The sequence below is a fragment of the Micromys minutus genome, assembly GCF_963924665.1.
Source record: "Micromys minutus genome assembly, chromosome: 26".
In the NCBI taxonomy this organism is placed as follows: Eukaryota; Metazoa; Chordata; class Mammalia; order Rodentia; family Muridae; genus Micromys; species Micromys minutus.
The window spans coordinates 8882787-8900581 of record NC_137961.1 but is presented as its reverse complement, the minus strand read 5'-3'; the positions used below and the strand labels follow the sequence as shown (position 1 = coordinate 8900581).

The 17795-nt window shown below is 41.3% G+C and overlaps 1 protein-coding gene and 1 pseudogene across 3 annotated transcripts in view; one reads left to right on the top strand and one right to left on the bottom strand.

Moving 5' to 3' along the window:
* LOC308437522 (transcription elongation factor A protein 1) overlaps positions 1-17795 on the top strand; it is a 67930-nt gene that overhangs the window by 300 nt on the left and 49835 nt on the right. For both annotated transcript variants that reach the window (XM_080938605.1, XM_080938604.1), the window contains exons 2-5: positions 391-422; positions 14705-14770; positions 16004-16051; positions 17428-17498. In XM_080938605.1, the coding sequence (XP_080794731.1) occupies positions 391-422; positions 14705-14770; positions 16004-16051; positions 17428-17498 (217 nt within the window). The remainder of the gene's footprint in view (positions 1-390; positions 423-14704; positions 14771-16003; positions 16052-17427; positions 17499-17795) is intronic.
* On the bottom strand, positions 12487-12867 carry LOC308437520 (elongin-C-like; annotated as a pseudogene). Its single transcript has one exon. The product of its transcript is annotated as an elongin-C-like (transcript).

Here is a 17795-nt window from a genome sequence, read left to right as displayed (position 1 = left end):
TTCGAGGTCCGGAGCTCAAACAGCCGACCGGCGGCGCGAGTGTCGGTGCCGCAGGAGGAGCTCACATTAACTTTTGCTCCCGGAAACTTTTGTGATGGGAAAAAAAAAAAAAAAAAAAATTGAGTGTGTGTGTGTGTGTGTGTGTGTGTGTGTGTGTGTGTGTGTGTGTGATTTGACTTTAGAGAGACGGCTATGTGAGATCTCAGAGTGCTAAACCCGCACATTATCTGAGAGATGAGAAGGAAGGGGCGTAGGAATTAATTAGCTTGTGGAATAGTGCTCTGTTGTTGAGATTTTTTTTTTTAGGAAAAAATCGCTTTTGTAACTTAACTAAAGCTGTAACAGTCCAGTGTGAGCTTATTTATTTTTTTTTTTTTCTTCTCTTTTTAGGTTATTTTCCTTCACGGATTGGGAGATACTGGGTAGGTACCATTGTTAGTAACACTGAGGAGATGGGGGACATGCAACTACTTAATGGTCAGAAGGTTGTAATGCTGAAGAAGGCTGAAATTGTAGAAACAAGTGTTTTGTCAAGGAGCTCAGCTTTTCTGCTTACAAACGCCCACAGTCCTCCCCCTATCTTGAGTTGGTTTTTGAGATTGTCTCTGGAACATGCTAAGATTGTTAGCTGCTCTTTGGATGCGTATGGAATACCAGAATGTTTGCAGAGGCAGTGTGCAATTTCAGAGCAGGTTGAGAAGGACTCGTTGATTCTGTTGAGAGAAATAGCAATAAAGTGAAACGTGGGGTCCACATCAGAGTGTACATGATCCCTTAAGAGAGAAAAATCAAAGACGGCAGAGGCCACAACTCAAAGATTAATTTGGAGGCTTACAATCTATTCTGCACTAACCTTAGCTGTGACTTGAGGTTTCTCATGTTAAATTCAGTGACTATCTGACTGAAACTTGGGTCTTATAGGACCATCACAATTTTAAATTGAAACTGGGGAGATGGTTTAGTGGTTAAGAACACTTGCTGCTCTTCCAAAGGACCTGGGCTCAATTCTGAGCCCCTCCATCGTGGCTTCCAGCTATCTGTAATTCCAGTCCCAACAGGCCTGACCCCTCCCTGTTCTGGGCCCCACAGGAGCTGCACTTTTGTGGAGGACAGGCATACCTGCAGGCAAAGCATCTGCCTATGTAAAGATAAAGATTACATTTTTAGAAACTGATTCTTAAAAAGGTAAATTTTTTATAAAGTAGCCAAGACTTTAAGTGGTTTGTTTTTGCCAATGAGTTATTAGGCCCATTGCTAAATACTCAGGAGGTTGAGACAGGCAGTTTTCTTGACCTCTAGAGTTTGAGATCGATTTGGACAACATTGTGAGATCTTGCTTATGAATGAATGAATGAGTGAGTGAGTGAATGAATGAATGAATAAGGAATTGGACAAGACTAATTGTCCCTTTCAGGTTCTAACCATATCTCACTCTCCAACTTTGGAGATTGTATACAGGCAAGGTAATTTGGTTTTAGTTCATGGCTAGTTTGTTTTGTTTTGTTTTGTTTTTTTAATTACATTTGTTTAGTGTGTGTGTGTGTGTGTGTGTGTGTGTGTACATTTTGGAGGAGTCAGTTTTCTCCTTCCACCACATGGGTTTCCCAGGGTTGGTAGAAAGTGCCTTCACCCACTGAGCCATCTCACCACCCCAGCTATTATTTATTATTTTTAATTATTATTTCCTTGATGTATCCAATGGTGGCCCAGAATTAGCTGTCTTCCAGCCTCCACCTCTGATAAACCTTCAAATAACCTTCTAGTTCTTACCTTGCCCTTCAACTAAGTTTTGCTTTTAATGGATAATTTCTCTTTCCCTTTCTCCCCTCCCCCAACATGCACAGCTTTGGTTTCTTTGAGTTTGTCTATGTTTGCCTGAGCTCAAAGGAGACCAGGCTTGCTCCAAACTTGTGATCCTCCTCCCTCTGCCTCCCCAAAGCTGTGTTTACAGATATTTGCCATCATTACAGTCATTTTATGGGCGCAAGCGTTCTTTTGTATGTGTGAGTGTACACGTGCATATGTGGAGGCTGGAGGACAACCCTGAGTGTTGGCCACTGTTAACCTTTAAAATTTGTTTTTGTTTTGAGACAGGGTCCAGCATTGGCCTGGGTTTTGGCTTTGCTTTTGTTTTTAAAAGCTGTTTTGATTTATATTGTGCATTAGTGCTTTGTCTGCAGGTGCTTGTCTCTCTCTCTCTGTGTGTGTGTGTGTGTGTGTGTGTGTGTGTGTCTGTGTGTCTGTGTGTCTGCCTGTCTGTCTGTGCATGTGTGTTTGTGGGTGTGCACACCTGCCTGGAAGTGCTCACATGTGTTTCCGATGCTCTCATATGCTAGAAGAGGCATATAGACGCCCTGTAGAGTTCTGGACACTTGCCAGCCAATGTGTGTGTGCTGAAAACCCAACCCAGGTCCTTTGAAAGAACAAGAACAGCAGGTGCTCCTAACCACTGAGCCACCGCTCCAGGCTCTGGGTTTTTGTTTTTGTTTTTTGTTTTTAAATGGTTTCTGGGACTTGAACTGAAGTCCTCCTGCTTTCAAGGAAGACAAGCATTTTAATACCCAAACTGTCTCCCATCCCATCCCTAGTTGTTAAAAGTAATTTATGTTTCATGTTCTTTTTGTATGTGTCTAGTGAGAAGTTACTGAAAATGTTGTAGGACTCAACACGGCCATCAAAAATGATGGGCTTGTTGGTCAGGCATGGTAAAATAAGCCTTTAATCTATGTTGGTTTTTTTAAATTTGCATTTGGGAGACAAAGGTGGGAGCATCTCTGTGAGTTTGAGGCTAGCCTAGACTACTTAGTGAGACTCTGCCTTGGGGAAAAAAAAAGAGGAAGAAGAAGGAAAAAAGAAGGAAATGAAAAACAACCTACTATACTTGTTTCACTAAATAGACCTTTATGTTTTTGTTGCTTTTTTTTTTTTTTTTTTAAACCAAGTCCTTTGCTGTCCTGGAACTCCCAGGAGGACCTGGCTTCAAACTTGAGAGACTTTGCCTCCGAGTGCTGGAATGAAAGGCTTTGTTCCCCATGCCCGGCAACTCAAAGGATTTTAAATGGCAGCGCTTCTGGGAAAGCGCTTTTTGTTTCGTTTCGTCTCATTCGCTTATTTTGCTCACTGCTTGGTCTTGTAGACTAAGCAAGGCCAAAGTAAGGACAGAACTTGAGTATAAGCAGGCCCTCCACATATGCAGTGTGGCCAGATCCCTCAGACTAAAGAGGGAAAATGTGAAGAACAGAAACTCAGTGTCGAAATGGCAGAGGCTTCTGTGGTAAGGGATGAGTTAGTGCTTTCATGTTTCGGTTGCTTATATAAAAACTCAGAAGTACCCAGAAGTGAAAATCTGACACTAACTGTCACTGAGGAAATGGTAACTTGGCTAATTTCATGAATATGTGGTGAAACTCAGAACTAAACGGTCTAACAGGTAGCAATTTAGTGTTTAAAAATATTTAACCAAAGTCTTCTGGCATGCTTGTATTTGTAATGTGCATTGAATTAAAGCGAATATCGAGGAAATCGCACTCTATCACATGAAATCAGTTTTCTTTCTAACGTAAAAATAGCTTTTGTAATTGGAAAATGTTAAAATTGTATGGCAAAAAATTCAGACTATATTTAAAAAGGGAGTGAAATGTGTTGAAATTCCACAACCCAGATATCAACTATTTTTGTAGCATTTAAACACTTATCTTGAAATATTTCTAGACTTATAAAACTTTCAAGAATGATGCAGATACTTGAATATTCTGTCGATTTCCTAGTGTCTTCCTTTACTGACATGTATGTATGCTTGTCAAACCTGTGAGGATAAGTTGCAGATATGATAGTGACAGTTGGATGTCTCATATGCCATATAACCCTTATATATAAACGGAATGCTTTTTCTGTATAGCGGCATCTTATATAACCATGGAACAGCTAACCAATTCAGGGCATTTAATAGTATCTACTATAGCATGTGCACAGATTTTGCCTGTTTCCTTTGCATTTACTTGGCACATCTGAGTCTATGTAGCCGAATGTTTCTGTTTTTGAAGGGAGCCATTTGTCCTGTGATTCTAGTTTTGTTGTGCTGTTTTGACCAGAGTCTGTCTATGTAGTCCTGGCTGTTCTGGATCTCACTTTGTCTATCAGGCTGGCCTCAGACTCCCAGAGATCTGCTTGCCCCTCCTTCCCAAGTGATGAGATTAAGGGTATGTGCCAGTAAGCCTGTCCCTGTCCCATTATTCTCAACAGATCACTTGTTAAAGTGGTCTTTCCCACTTTCCTTACTGCATTTACTTTATCTTCTAATTAAAAAGCAAGTCATGGCCTTGGGTGGTAATACATTGTTGCAGGATTGTAGTGCATTGGTAGCAGCTTGGGTTATCTACAAAATTCCATCAGATAAAGCAAAGGAGCCGGGTATCTGTGTGGTGACACCTTTATGACCATGGAGGTGCTTCTTCACCAGACTCTCACCAAGTACCTTAAGCAGTTAGTTAAATAGTTAGCAGTTAGACTAATTTAGAACAGTGACATAATGAATTTGAAAAATTTGAGGTCAGTCTAGAGATTTATCACAAAGAACAACAGCAACAAAAATTTGAGAAGAAGAAAAAACAAGATAGCCAGGTCTGATAGCACACAACTTCAGTCCCAGGACCGGGCCAGCCTGGTCTACAAAGCAAGTTTGGGGACTACACAGAGAAGCCCTGAGAAGCCCTGTCTAACAAGAAGAGGGGGAGGGGGGGAGAGCTGCTGCAGCCACACTGCAGCCTCATTAGTCCTTTCTACTTGATGTGTATTTTACAGAATTGACTATGCTGTGCTTTGAGACTTGGTTCTTTCCCTCCATTATGGGGACCCAGGGTCAAGCAGGTCATCAGGCTTGGAGGCAAATGCCATCTTTACCCTCTGAAGTATCTTGCTGGTCAACATTCCCACCCACTAATAATACAGCCATCAATTCTGTCACCATCTGTCTCCCAGCCCCGCTCCTGTCTCCTCCCTGTCTCCGTCAGTTGACCTGCTGTAGTCCAGGATTATAGATTACACTGATAAATCTCCATCAGTGTTTATCTTGTCCTTTGTTAGTTGGAGAGATGGCTCAGTGGTTAAGAGCACTGACTGCTCTTCCAGAGTCCTGAGTTCCCAGTGACCACATGGTAGCTCACAACCATCTGTAATGGGATCTGATGCCCTCTTCTGCTGTGTCTGAAACAGCCACAGTGTACTTGTATACATAAAATAAACAAGTCTTTTTTTAAAAAAAGTATTTTGTAGGAGTTATTTGGCATTAGAAGATAATCTTTTCCTCAGTACAGTTTTAGTATATGGGTTCGCCATAAACTAAACCAACCCCCTAAGGTTATCTGTACCACTTTCCTCTGGCCTCTCAGTCCCTGACTTTGCTTCTTTGATACAGTTGCAGAGTAGTCTCTGGTCCCATGGCGTTCCACAGGTCTAGCTTCATTTCCACTCTGAAAAGTCCAAGCTATGTGAAGTCACTTTGCCTTTGGTGGATGAGACTTTAGATGTGTTGAGAATTTTGATGGCGTTAGGGATATTCCCTCACAGATGTGTGCAGAACCATTGTTGCTGTTACTGACTAGGGAACACATCAAAGCACGCTTTACCTGCAGTCTTTTCTAGAGGACAAGCAGACTGCAGTGAGTGTCCCTAGACTCTGGCGCATTAGCTGGTTGTGATTCTGTCCACCTTAGCACACCCTAGCACACAGGCTGAAGCAGGTTGGAAGTTCCATTCCAGCCTAGACTGTACATAGCTGAAAACAGCCTGACCACAGAGCAGGGCTCTCTTTTAATTTTTAGATTATTTTAATTTGCATGTAGATATTTTGCCTATGTGCATGTGTGTGTGTACCATGTATGTGCCTGTTGGATCCCCTAGAATTGGGATTACGGTGGCTGAGAGCTACCATGTTGGTGCTGGGAATCTAACTGTGGTCTCTGAAAGAACAGAAGTACTCTCAACCACTGAGTCATTTCTCTATCCTTCCCTCCCTCCCTCTCTCTCTCTCAACATCTATTCATTTGGGGATGCTTGTCTGTACATGGAGCTCATAGAACAACTGACTAGGTTTTGAATGCTGGTTTGTCGTCAATATTGGTTTGTTCCTAAAGCTTTTAAAGCCCTTATTTCCGTGAAATAGAATGATACAAACTGACCTAGACAAGGCTGGCCTTGAGACTCAGATAGCCCCTGCCTCTGCCTCTGAAGTACTAGGATTAAAGGCACCTTAAATAAAGGCCACCATACTAAACTCTTTTTCTTTTTCCTAAGGTTTTCAAGTCAGTTTCTCTGTGTAGCCCTGGCTGTTCTGTAAATGTTCAATAAACGTGTCTGGGCTCAAACTGACAGAGACCCACGGCCTCCTGAGCGCTGAGAGTGAAGGCGTGCACCACTACAGCCCGGCTCCTTTTCTTTCTTTTAAGTTACAAATTTTTATCATTTTGTGACTGAGACAGAGGTTGGGAAACAATGACCCAAATTTAATTGTGCCTTACCCCTTACTGTTGTTATTGAGATATAATCCACATACCATAAAATTCATATCTTTAAAATATCTGATTGGGTGATATTTTTAGTTTGCCAAGCGAGTTGCAACAATCATCATCTCCTTAACTGCAGAGTATTTCTAACATCCTACAAAAGACAGTCTCCTTCGTCCTCTTTCAAGCATTCTTGCGTTTTCATTTTCTATGGTTTTGATTAATCAGAATGTTTCATATAAACGGACCCCACTTGTATTGTCTGTGGCATTGGGCTTCTTTCATTTGGCATGTTTTTCAGGATCATTTGTGTGGTAGCGTAGACAAATGCTGCATTCTCCTTGGGGGGCATATGCCCAAGTGTGAGATTCGGAACAGGACCCTGTGTCATCCTCTGCTGCCCTCTGCCTGAGTGACACCGGAAAGGTTCTCTCTGTACTAGAAGCTCTTTGTTTTGTCTAGGCAGAACGCAGGCTCTTGGGATCTGTCTCTCCTCCCAAGGTTGGGACTATAGATGTGCAGCCGTTCATTCTGTGTTCGGTACATGGGTGCCGGGATTCACATCTACTTCACACTGCAGACCGAGTGTGCTATGCCCTCAACGGTCCTCGCAACCTTTTATTTTACCAAATAATCCATTGCATGGCTATGTAGTTCTAGAACTAATGAACATTTGCGTTATTTCTACCTTTGGGCCTCTATGAATGATGCTACCTGAACATTGATGTACAGGCTTTTGCATGGATAGGTATTTAGTTCTCTCTGTTGTTTGCTGGGGTAGAGGTGATGGGTCAGTATTCTTTGAAGAACTCCCAAGGTTTGTTCACAGGGATTGTGCCATTTTACATTTCTTTTTGGGGTTAAAGGGGATTGCACATGTGTGTGTGGAGACCAGAGTACAGTCTCTTGCATCATTCTTGGAACCCATGAAACTGTTTTTTTGAAACAGGGTTTCTCAGTGGACTGCCTGGAGCTTACCAAGTAGGGTAAATCGGCTAGTCAGCGATCCTACCCATTCTTACCTTGAGAGTGATGGGATACTCAGCTGATTTATTTATATATTTATTTTAAAATGTGTATTCTGGGGATTTAACTTGGGCCTCACGCTTGGAAGGCAAGCATTTTACTACCAGAACTGTCTCCATATACCCAGGCTTGCACTGAGTAGTGAGATGGTTCTGGTTTCTCTTCCTTCTCAGGGGTACTTGCTATTCTGTCCCCTCCCTTCCTCTCTGTCTGCATCCGGCCTGGTGTGTGCAGCGCTGGAGTTCACAGGGCTTCATGCAGGTTGCAGAGCATTCTGCCAAGCATGCCGTATTCCTGCCCCAGGACTCCAGTTTATAAAATTTATCATCAAGTAGGAATAAATGCACAAGCCATAGACGGTCATAAGAAAAGTCTGCAGCATAGACTAATGATATGTAAAAAAAAAAATTCTGTATATTAAAAAGCATTGTAAAAATAACAAATGTTTTGGTCTGAATCTTGTTTTCCTAGTTGCCATACGTTTAAGTCACTACTTCTCAAGAAAACGAGATGACAGGGCAGTGGGGCTGCTAGTGTTCTAGTCAGTCAGGAAATCGAGCTTTATCATGTGATTTTTTCCCTTATGAGACTGTCTTGCTATCCCTTCTAAAATGACTTTTAATTCACTGGTAGCCCAGCTGACCTGAAGCTCCACAGTCCTCTTGCCCTAGCTATTCAGTGGCTGGGGTCCATCACATGTATATGTGCCCAGCCAGGCTGTAATGCTTTGAGGGAGATAATTAACCTGAGTTCCACTTGGACTCTTAATAACCAGTGGACAATTGTTTTATAAATGTGGTTTTTTCTGACTGTCCGTTCCCAGAGCTCTAATTAACTGAAATCTTATCGTGGTTTTATGGCTTATTTAGTTATCCCTGAGGTCATTAGCACAAATCCCAAAACAGAGAATACATTAATGAGTTGAAAGAGAAACGGAAACAGCGTTGGCAATGAGCAAGGAAAGAACCATTTTTAATGTGGCTGGACTGTTGCATTTTACAGGGGTCTCACGCTTGCGTGTGTGCATGCGTGTGTGTAGTTTAAGTTTTATGTATTTAATTACAGTGGTTTTTGGTTTTTCTTTTGAAACACCCTGTAGGCCAGGTTGGCTGTAACTTCTTCCTAAGCTCTGACTTAGCTGAGTGCTTGAGAGTGCCCAGAAGGTTTCGAATTTTATATTGGTTTAGATTTGTTTTATGTGTATGAGTGTTTTATCAGCACATATGTGCCTGTGAAGAACAGAAGAGGGTGTCCAATTCATTGGAACTGAAGTTAAAAACAGTTCCATGCCAGTGCTGGGAACAAAACCCAGACTTCTGTAAAAGCAAACAAGTACCCTCTCTCCAGCCCTACATTATGTATTTTAAATCATGCTTGGTCACATGGCTTAAAGGGCCTCTCAGGGTAACGCTAGGAGGCAAGGACTGCCTTGATCACTTGCCGATTTCTGGTTTGGTTTGGTGATCTAGAAGTGCAGGCATTTATATGTCAACACTAGATGTTTCTAACTGTGTACATTGAGACACATGCCTATGTAAACCCAGTACTCAAAACGCTGAGGCAGGAGAGTGGCCATGAGTTTAAGGCCAGCTTGAGCTACTTAGAGCTTACTGAGCTATCCAGTTACAAAGTGAGACCAAATCTTAGCAAACAAATAGCATCCACAGTTTTATAACCATCCTAATGGATATAAAGTGGAATCTCACTGTGTTTGCATGTGTGTGGGCTTTGAGACAGGGTCTGACTGTGCAGTACAGGCTACCCTTGAACTCCATCTCCTCCTGTCAGTCTCCTGGAATAACCATGTGTACTCTTACTAGCTCTGAGGTTGATTTTGACTTGTATTTCCTTAATGACTAATGATGAGTATCTGTTCTTATATTTAGTGACAATTTGGATGTTTTCTGTGTAGACTGTTCTTTGCCCATTTGTAAATTGGGTGGCCATTTTTGTTTGTTATGAGTGTAATACATATATTATAAATGAGTACTGTCTTCTAAGGATTTCATTGCTGTGAAGAAACACCAAGACCGGGCTGGAGAGATGACTCAGAGGTTAAGAATACTGACTGCTCTTCCAGAGGTCTTGAGTTCAATTCCCAGCAACTAGATCGTGGCTCACAGCCATCTGTAATGGAATCAGATGCCCTCTCCTGGTGTGTCTGACAGCTACAGTGTACTCATATACATAAATAAATAAATCTAAAAAAGAGAAAGAAACACCAAGACCAAGGCAGTACTTAGAAAGGAAAACATTTAATTGGCGGGTGGCTGCCTGTAGTTCCAGTATTTGAGAGGCCAAAGAGGACAATTACAGTAAGAATGAGACCAGCCTCAGAAACCTAGTGAGATTAACACACAGAATGGGTTTGTTGTTTATTTCTGGGTGGAAGAATTGTGAAGTTTGCAGGGGCAGGGGAGGATTTTGTCTTCTATTTTAAAAATCTGTTTATGTTTAAAATGTTTATTCTTTGAAACCTTCATACAGTTTATTTTTATCATCTTTTCCCTTTCCCCCAACTCCTGCAGATATCCCCTTCCCTACCCACCCAACTTCATGCTCTTTCTCTTAAAAAGTAAGAACAAAGAAATACAAGGCCCGATTTGTGTTGACTAACTATTCCTGAACACGGGATCTGCTGTGTGTGGTTCACACCCAGCGTCACTGGTTAAAGAGAACTGACTTTTCTCTCTCAGCAGCTGTCAACTGAGAAGAGCTTCTTGACTAGGAATGGTGCTTTCTCTCTTCTGTGCTACAATTGTGTCTGACTTGAACTATCAGTCTCTGAGTTCTATGTGCATCTGTCCTGTTGTGTCTTGAAATGCTGTTTCCTTGAAGTCATTCATTACCTCTGGCTCTTACCGTCTTTCCCATCTCTTCTGCATAAATCCCTGAGCTTTGAGGGGAGGGGTTTGATAAAAGCTATATTCCACTCCACCTAAGCACTCGACAGTATTTCATTTTTCAGTGTCAAGTCCTGGCTATTTATGTTAATTACCTTCTAGAGCAAGGTGGTTTTCTGATGGTGATTGCGCAGTGCGCTGAATAGCAGTGTGAGGTCTGAATGAGAATGACCCTCAGACTCTTATATTTGAATGCTTGTTCCAGCTGGTGGACTGTTCAGGGAAGATTAGGAGGCTTTGATGTTGCAAACACCCGTGGTAGGTCTTTTCTGTCTGTCTGCCTCTCTTCCCTCATCCCTGTGTATAGATGTCTGTCTGTCTGCCATGTACATGTGGATTAGATATAAGCTCTGAGCTTCTGCCCTGGTGCCATGTCCCCTGCTATAATGGTCAAGGACTTTAACTCTCAGGAACCTTGAATCCCCAACTAAGAAGTATACAATTTGCTTTTTTATGTTACAGTGTTAGAATTTAGAAAGTATCTTGAGTTTCAGAAGGAATTGGAATTGGGACTTTGGATTTTTAAACACTGTAGAAACTAAAGGATTATGGAGACGTGTAGATGGACTGAATGCATTTTGCATTGTGTTACGTTTTCAAGCCTATGGGTCCAGAGAGTGGAATGTCCTGGTTTGAATGACATTGCTCCCCACCCCCACCCCATAGGCTCATGTATTTGAATGCTTTGGTGTCAGCTGTTTAAGAATTAGGAAGTATGTACTGAGGGTGGACTCTGAGGTTTTAAAAGCCATGTCTAGTTCCAGTCTCTGTGCTTCCTGCTTGTAGATCAGCTAGAAACTCAGCTACCAAGTGTCTCTCAGCTCTCAGTGCCCTGCCTGTGGCCACACTCCCCACTTGTCTCTGAAAATACAAGCCAAACCCCAAATTTTTATGTGTTACCTTGTTCATGGTATCTCTTCATAGCAAAGAACAGTAACAAAGCAAACAAAGTGACAAAATATGTCATTAGGAGTTGTTTTATTGAGATTCGTCTACTAGACTAATAGGTTTTTACCCAAGGCCTCATTAACAGTATCAGTTATAGGTTCCATCTTTTGGAGTAAAAGTGGTTGGTTACTCCCCTAACGTTCATGACATTATTACACCAGTGAGTAGGCAGGTTGCTGTTATTGGGAGTGGAGTTCATAGCTGGGTGAGATTGATGATTACTTTTTTTCCTCCAGTAGTGGGTATAGGGCCTTCTATCACTATGTCTGTTAGCCACTAGGCACCAGTTCCATTTCTCCATGTTTGATGACATAAGTATGTTGTGTCTTCGACAATAGGGTCTTACCATCAGGTTGTAGGGCCAATCCAGTAGCATTGCCAATGACCTTTAATGTTTGGGAATAGGGGTGGGGCAGCCTATGGGACCCCTTTGGCCAACAACTCAAGTCAAAAAGATGTAACCCATTTCTGTTACGGGAGGTTTTCTTTGGTGATAGCATATAAAGACTAGTTGGGATGTCCCCCCCTCCACTATATGGGTGAGTCAGTTTAAATTCCTTATATATATATATACATCTTCATATGGCTTTCAAAGGCTGATAGTGTTAGTTGTCTCTCTACATAGTTCCTCTACCCTGCCTTACCAGCCCTGCCCCACTAAATCTTCCTGTTCTAATTTCCTTTACCTCTTCATAACTATTTTATATCCCCTTCCTTGGAAGGCCCATTTCCCCACCCTGCACCCCCCCCCCCCTCTCCTGGTATTCTAAATGACGTACGCAACTCTGAATCATAAAAGCAAACATCCCCATATAAAAGAAAATGGTGATAATTGTCTTTCTTGGTCTCAGTTGCCTCATGCAGATTGATTGTTTCCAGCTCTGTCCATTTCCCTGAGAGTTCTATGATGTGATTTTTTTTAAAACTGGCATTATCTGTTTATTTTTTGGCTTATGAAACTTCCTTAATTTGTTGATATAGCAAACAAATCTCAACTCTGCTATGCAAATGACAGAAGAAATCTGCTCAGCAATTAGCTTTAGAGTTCAATTTCATACAGGCAACATGCTATATGTGAAAAAATTACTAAGTGAACTACAGGTATTAAATACTGAAAAAAATTAACAGTTTATTATAATTTATTTTATTTAACAATCTAGGAAGTTCGCGGCCATCAGCAGTTCCAGTGCAATTTCAGGTGCAATTGGGAATTCTGGAATTTCAGTGGAGCTGTTAGTATAGCGGACCTTGTAGGTAAAATACATGCACACTTTTGATAGCACATGTGAAGGGATCTCTCTAAAATTGACCTCATTGGTTTCATTCTCTGCAAACTGACCTGGACCACTCAACATGGCCTTTATTGTTCCTGATGTTAATGCATGTCCTCTTTCTACAGTAAATTCATGACCATCAGAAGATATTCATTTCACATACATGGCATCAGGGCCTTCACAGCCACCATAGGTTTTCTCTTCTCCATCCATTCTGTTCTTACAAAATTCTATTTGATCCCAGAGGAACTTTAGTAGTTTCCTGGTGAGGCCGAGACGTTGTCCGCTAATAACTTGCGTCCGAAGGAAGTCTATGATATGATTTTTATCAGTTGAATTGTGTAATATATCAAGTACAGATGTACCACATTTTCCTTTAAATTCATTTGTTGATGGACATCAGGCTGCTTCCCGTTTCTGGCTATTGGGCATAGAGCTGCTGTGAATATGGATGAGCAAGTGCCTTTGTAGAAAGATGGAGAGTCCTTTGGGTGTGTGCCCTAGAGTGGTGAAGCTGGGCTTTGACATAGATTCAGCATCTTGAGGCACTCCCGGAACTCATGATGTGTTTCCTTCCCCCACATCCTCACCAACATGTTCTGTCCTTTGCTTTTTTTAATTAATCTTGGATATTCTGAGTTGGGCTAAGATGAAATCTAAAACTAATTCTGTCTTCCTGATGGCTAAGAATGTCAAACGTTTACATGATTCTCAGTCATTAGTATTTTATCTTTTGATAAATAGTTTTATATCCCATTTTAAATGAGGTTTTCCCTTGATGTCCCAGTATTTTGGAGTTTTGTTTTTACTTTTTTTATAGTCTAGTTACCAGAAGTACCCTCTTTCAGATGTATGATTGGTAAAAATGTTTTTTCCTATTCTGTAGGATGCCTCTTTGCTTAAATTATAGTGTCCTTTGTTGTACAGAAACTTTTTATTTTCATGAGGTCTCATTTATTATTTCAGACTATTGTTAGTCTGAAAGTCCTTTCCCATGTTAATGAGTTCCATACTTTTTCATTAATTCAAGATACCAAGTCTTAGGTTGATATCCTTGATCCACCTGCAGTTAAGCCCATGAGGCTTGAGTTTCATTCTTCTGTATTTAGCTGTCCAATGTGATCAGCAGCATTTGTTGGAGATGCTGTCTTTTCTCTAGTGTGTATTGTTGGCCCGTCCAGGATCAGGTTGCTGAAGGAGTGCAGGCTGTTATCAGTTACTGCTACAGCTCTTTAGACGTTGGGGAAGGGGACACTCCCTGCAGCGTTTTCATCTACGAGATCGTTTTATCTATCACAGGTCATTTTTAGTTCCATATGAGTTTTGAGATACTCATATTCAACTTCTGTGAAGAATTGTGTTGGGATTTTAATGGGAATCACATTTAATTTGGAGGTTGTTTTTTGGTACAATATCCATTTCATGGTATTAGTCCTACCGACTTGTGAGCTTGGGGGTCATTCTATCTTCCATTTCTTTGTATCTTAAAGTTTTTTAATTATATAGGTCTTTAATTTGTTTGGTTCTAAGACATCTATATCTCTACCTGTCTTAGAACAACCATTTTGAATATATACTTTTCTTTTAAGAATATGTTTAGAATATGTGTATATATGTGTGCACAATGTATCTATTTATGTATGCATGTATGTAATCTGAGGCTGTTGGGAAAGGTTTGTTTGCTTCTCAGTTTGTCATTTATATATAGGCAGGCTATAGATTTTAGTGTTAGTTTTGTATTGTTACATTGCTAAAAGTTTACCAGCTGTAACATTTTCCTGGTCTTTTTAAAAGGTCTTTTATATATCAAATTATATTATCTAACAGCAGTGTCGGTTGACAGAAGTCAGGAGAGAGTCTTCCTCTGTTTAAACATTAGAGACTGGCCCTTGCTTCCAGGTCTGCAGTGTGCTCAGCAGCACACTCTCCTTATGCTCAGGGTACTAGACTGAGCTAACATCTGTTCTCATAGACGTTTTAAGTACTGTTCTATACCAGCTTACTAGAATATAAAACAGTTGTTAATAACATACTCTTAATAATTTTCTACCAGGCACGGATGGGCAGAAGCCTTTGCAGGTATCAAAAGTTCCCACATCAAATATATCTGTCCACATGCGTGAGTATTTCTGTTATTTGGGATTTTTTTCCCCTTCAGAATCTATAACAAAATAGTGATAGCTTTGCTTTTCCAGAAAGATATAAAAGAAGACTAGTAGCATTTCTTAAAGCTAAAATATTCTCTTGGTTAACTGGCAGTGGGGAGGGGGGTTTGCTTTTTTTGAAATTTAAGATATTCGTCTAGAGGTCAAATGAACTTAAGGCAGAACAATTTTTTTAGATATGTAAGTGCCTGTGAGGTTCCAAGGGTGTCCAGGGTTATCTATAAGCAGGGCTTACTTGCTAGATTAGTGAGAAATCTTTACTAAATTAAAATCACTCAGCTTTTATTAATTAGAGGCAGTGTGATATGCTGTTGTAGATAGGGTTTTAGTACCTGGTTCTGAAAATGTTTTCTGGTTCAATAAGAAGCTAGCAAATTTTGAGCAAACTCAGAAAATCTGTGGGCTCAGCTAATTTGAGGTGAAAGGTTTCTAAGTGCAAGCATGGAGGACGCTGGAAGCCCTGGAGCGGTGCCAGTGGGCTAGTGCTTACTCCTCAGAAAGACGGGACAAGAGGAGAGAGTGCCGAGGGGTAAAGCCTGAGGGGGTCTGACTAACCTCCGGGCTGCAGCTGAATGCTTTGGCTAGTGTGGCCAGCCCAAACGAGAGACAACATTCTGGACTGTATTTGCCCTAAATTGAGTTCCTCTAAGACTGTTTTCTAATCTGGGGAAGTTTACGTTTTTTCACAGAATGTTGACTTGGTTTTGTTATGAGTCAGGAGGAGAGTAGCATTGGTAATTAAGAGTATATTCAAGTCCCTTTCCTCTTGTACCGGGCTTTTTTTGATTACTCAGCCAGTTTTTCATTCCAGACTTGAATTGAACATAATGGACACTTGGATGGAGCTTATGTCAATTTATGGGTCTCTTAATCAAGTAGGCATATAACTAAGGAGAAGCAAAATGTAACCCCGGCATATGGGAATCAGTGTTACAGCAGCTAGTCAATAGAACACTCTTACCAGAGTCTCAGTTCCTACACATTACAGGTAAGTAAGGCTGTTGAGACAAAAAGTACTTGTTCGGAGCCAAGTTTAGTCCTTAGCAACAGCTGCTGTGTTTTCAGAAAGCAGTTGGGGGACAAAGGGAAGCGCTGCGAAGGTGGAAGTATGAAGTGCATCCCGAGTGATGTCATGGTAGGAAACTTGGCTGTTAGCCTGACGTGCTGTTTGTTTCTTTCCCACATAGGCCTGTTATGCCAGTCACATTAAATATGAATATGGCGATGCCTTCTTGGTAAGTAGGAGTTCACTTACTCATTACTGACGTCGTAGCCTTTGCAGGAGGGCTTTTATGTGCATTCTTTTACTCAGACATTCTTAGCCTATAAGAGAACATTTAAGTTCAACCTTTATTCCAGTATTCACAGTTTATAATTGTGAGTTAACTTAAGAAGATGGTAGAAAAGCCTCTTGGAGTAATGAAGAGAAATCTATCCTGCTGTTTGGTGGTTGTTGGGTTTATTTATCAAACATTCAGCTCATGAGATACACACGTTGACACAGCCTCTTCATTTTGCCAACTCCTTGTCTTCCTGGCTGGTTAAGGTCATTGCTCTTGTCACTCTCTCATGCCCTCCACAGCCAGCATTAGTGAGGGTCCCTCTGAGCTACTTCTGGATCTCTTTCCAATGCCAAGGCCCTGGATTTGTCCAACAGTAATGTTCTGATCTTGACAGTTTGATTTTCAGTCTAGCTCCTACTGTTTTGTCCTTTGGGTACATTTACAACCTTGACTGGATTGTTTTTTCCTTTGCTTCTCCTCCAGGAATATTTTTCCTCCTCTCAGATTTAATTATGCAGTCATTTCTTTAGTGCTGTCAAGTGGAACTGTTCCAACTCTGAAGTCATTTAATTCGGTTCCGACAAGTAAGCATAGGTGTTGGGCTGGTTTGTGAGTTCTGAGACTTCCCCAGGACCTGCAGCCCCGTCTTCTTGTCCATTCCTCTTCTACAAAGTCTGGACTTCTGCTTGGCTGGTCTGTCTAATTCCTTGACAGCCTTAGGAATCCCTATTCCCCTTGAGGTCCGGTTCTTTCAGCATCTCCATCTGGCACGATCTCCATTGGCTGGAGACTATCTTGTCAGCAGAGAAGCACCAAGGCCAAAGGATGGCTTCCCCGACTTCTGACCTGAGGGGTGCTAGAGAGAAAAGTTCTGGAGCATATGGAAAGAGGTTATTATAAGTAGCTGTTGATAGTACATTTGAGAATGATGTCAGCCACATAAGGTGCTGTTGCAGTGACCTACAGGAGAAGGAAATGACTAAAATTTACTGCAGACGTTTTAGTCCTTACTTGAGTGTAAGATTGGATTAAGTACTTTCTAGGTTGTTATGATGTGGCAAGTGTGTGCACTGACTGTTTAACATTAGAACCTGTCACTTGGAACAAAAGGAACACACAGAATGTCAGCTTCACATATTTCAGCACATTTTAAACTGAGCCTCGTTTCTCCAGAGTTCACTGTTTGTCATGTCTCTGGAAACGACCTTGATGTCATTAAACCTATGGCCAGCTTTGGCTTTCAGAATCTCCTTAACCTTTCCTCCCGTTTTCTAAAATAATATTTCTATTGATTATTTGGGAATTTCACACTGTTGCCTATATTCTAGGTTTGATATTATTGGACTTTCACCAGATTCCCAGGAGGATGAATCTGGAATTAAACAGGCAGCAGAAACTGGTGAGTACCAAAAGCACTTATAACGGCAAAAAATTTAGACTTGGAGATTAAATTTTGATTAGCTGTTTGATTGTGACCTAGTCATGTGGTTCAGAAGCTATTTCTCTGTAACTTTCCTTTACTCTCTGCCTTTCCTCTCTTTCCTTTGCCATGCTGGGACTAACCTAGGATCTCACCAACACTAAGGCATATCCCCCAGCCCTGTCCATTCTGAGTACTCCCCGCTTTGCCACCATATCTACATTCTCTCCCCCGCCCCTCTGGATTTTCTGTACAACCCTAGGAACTCAGAAGCCC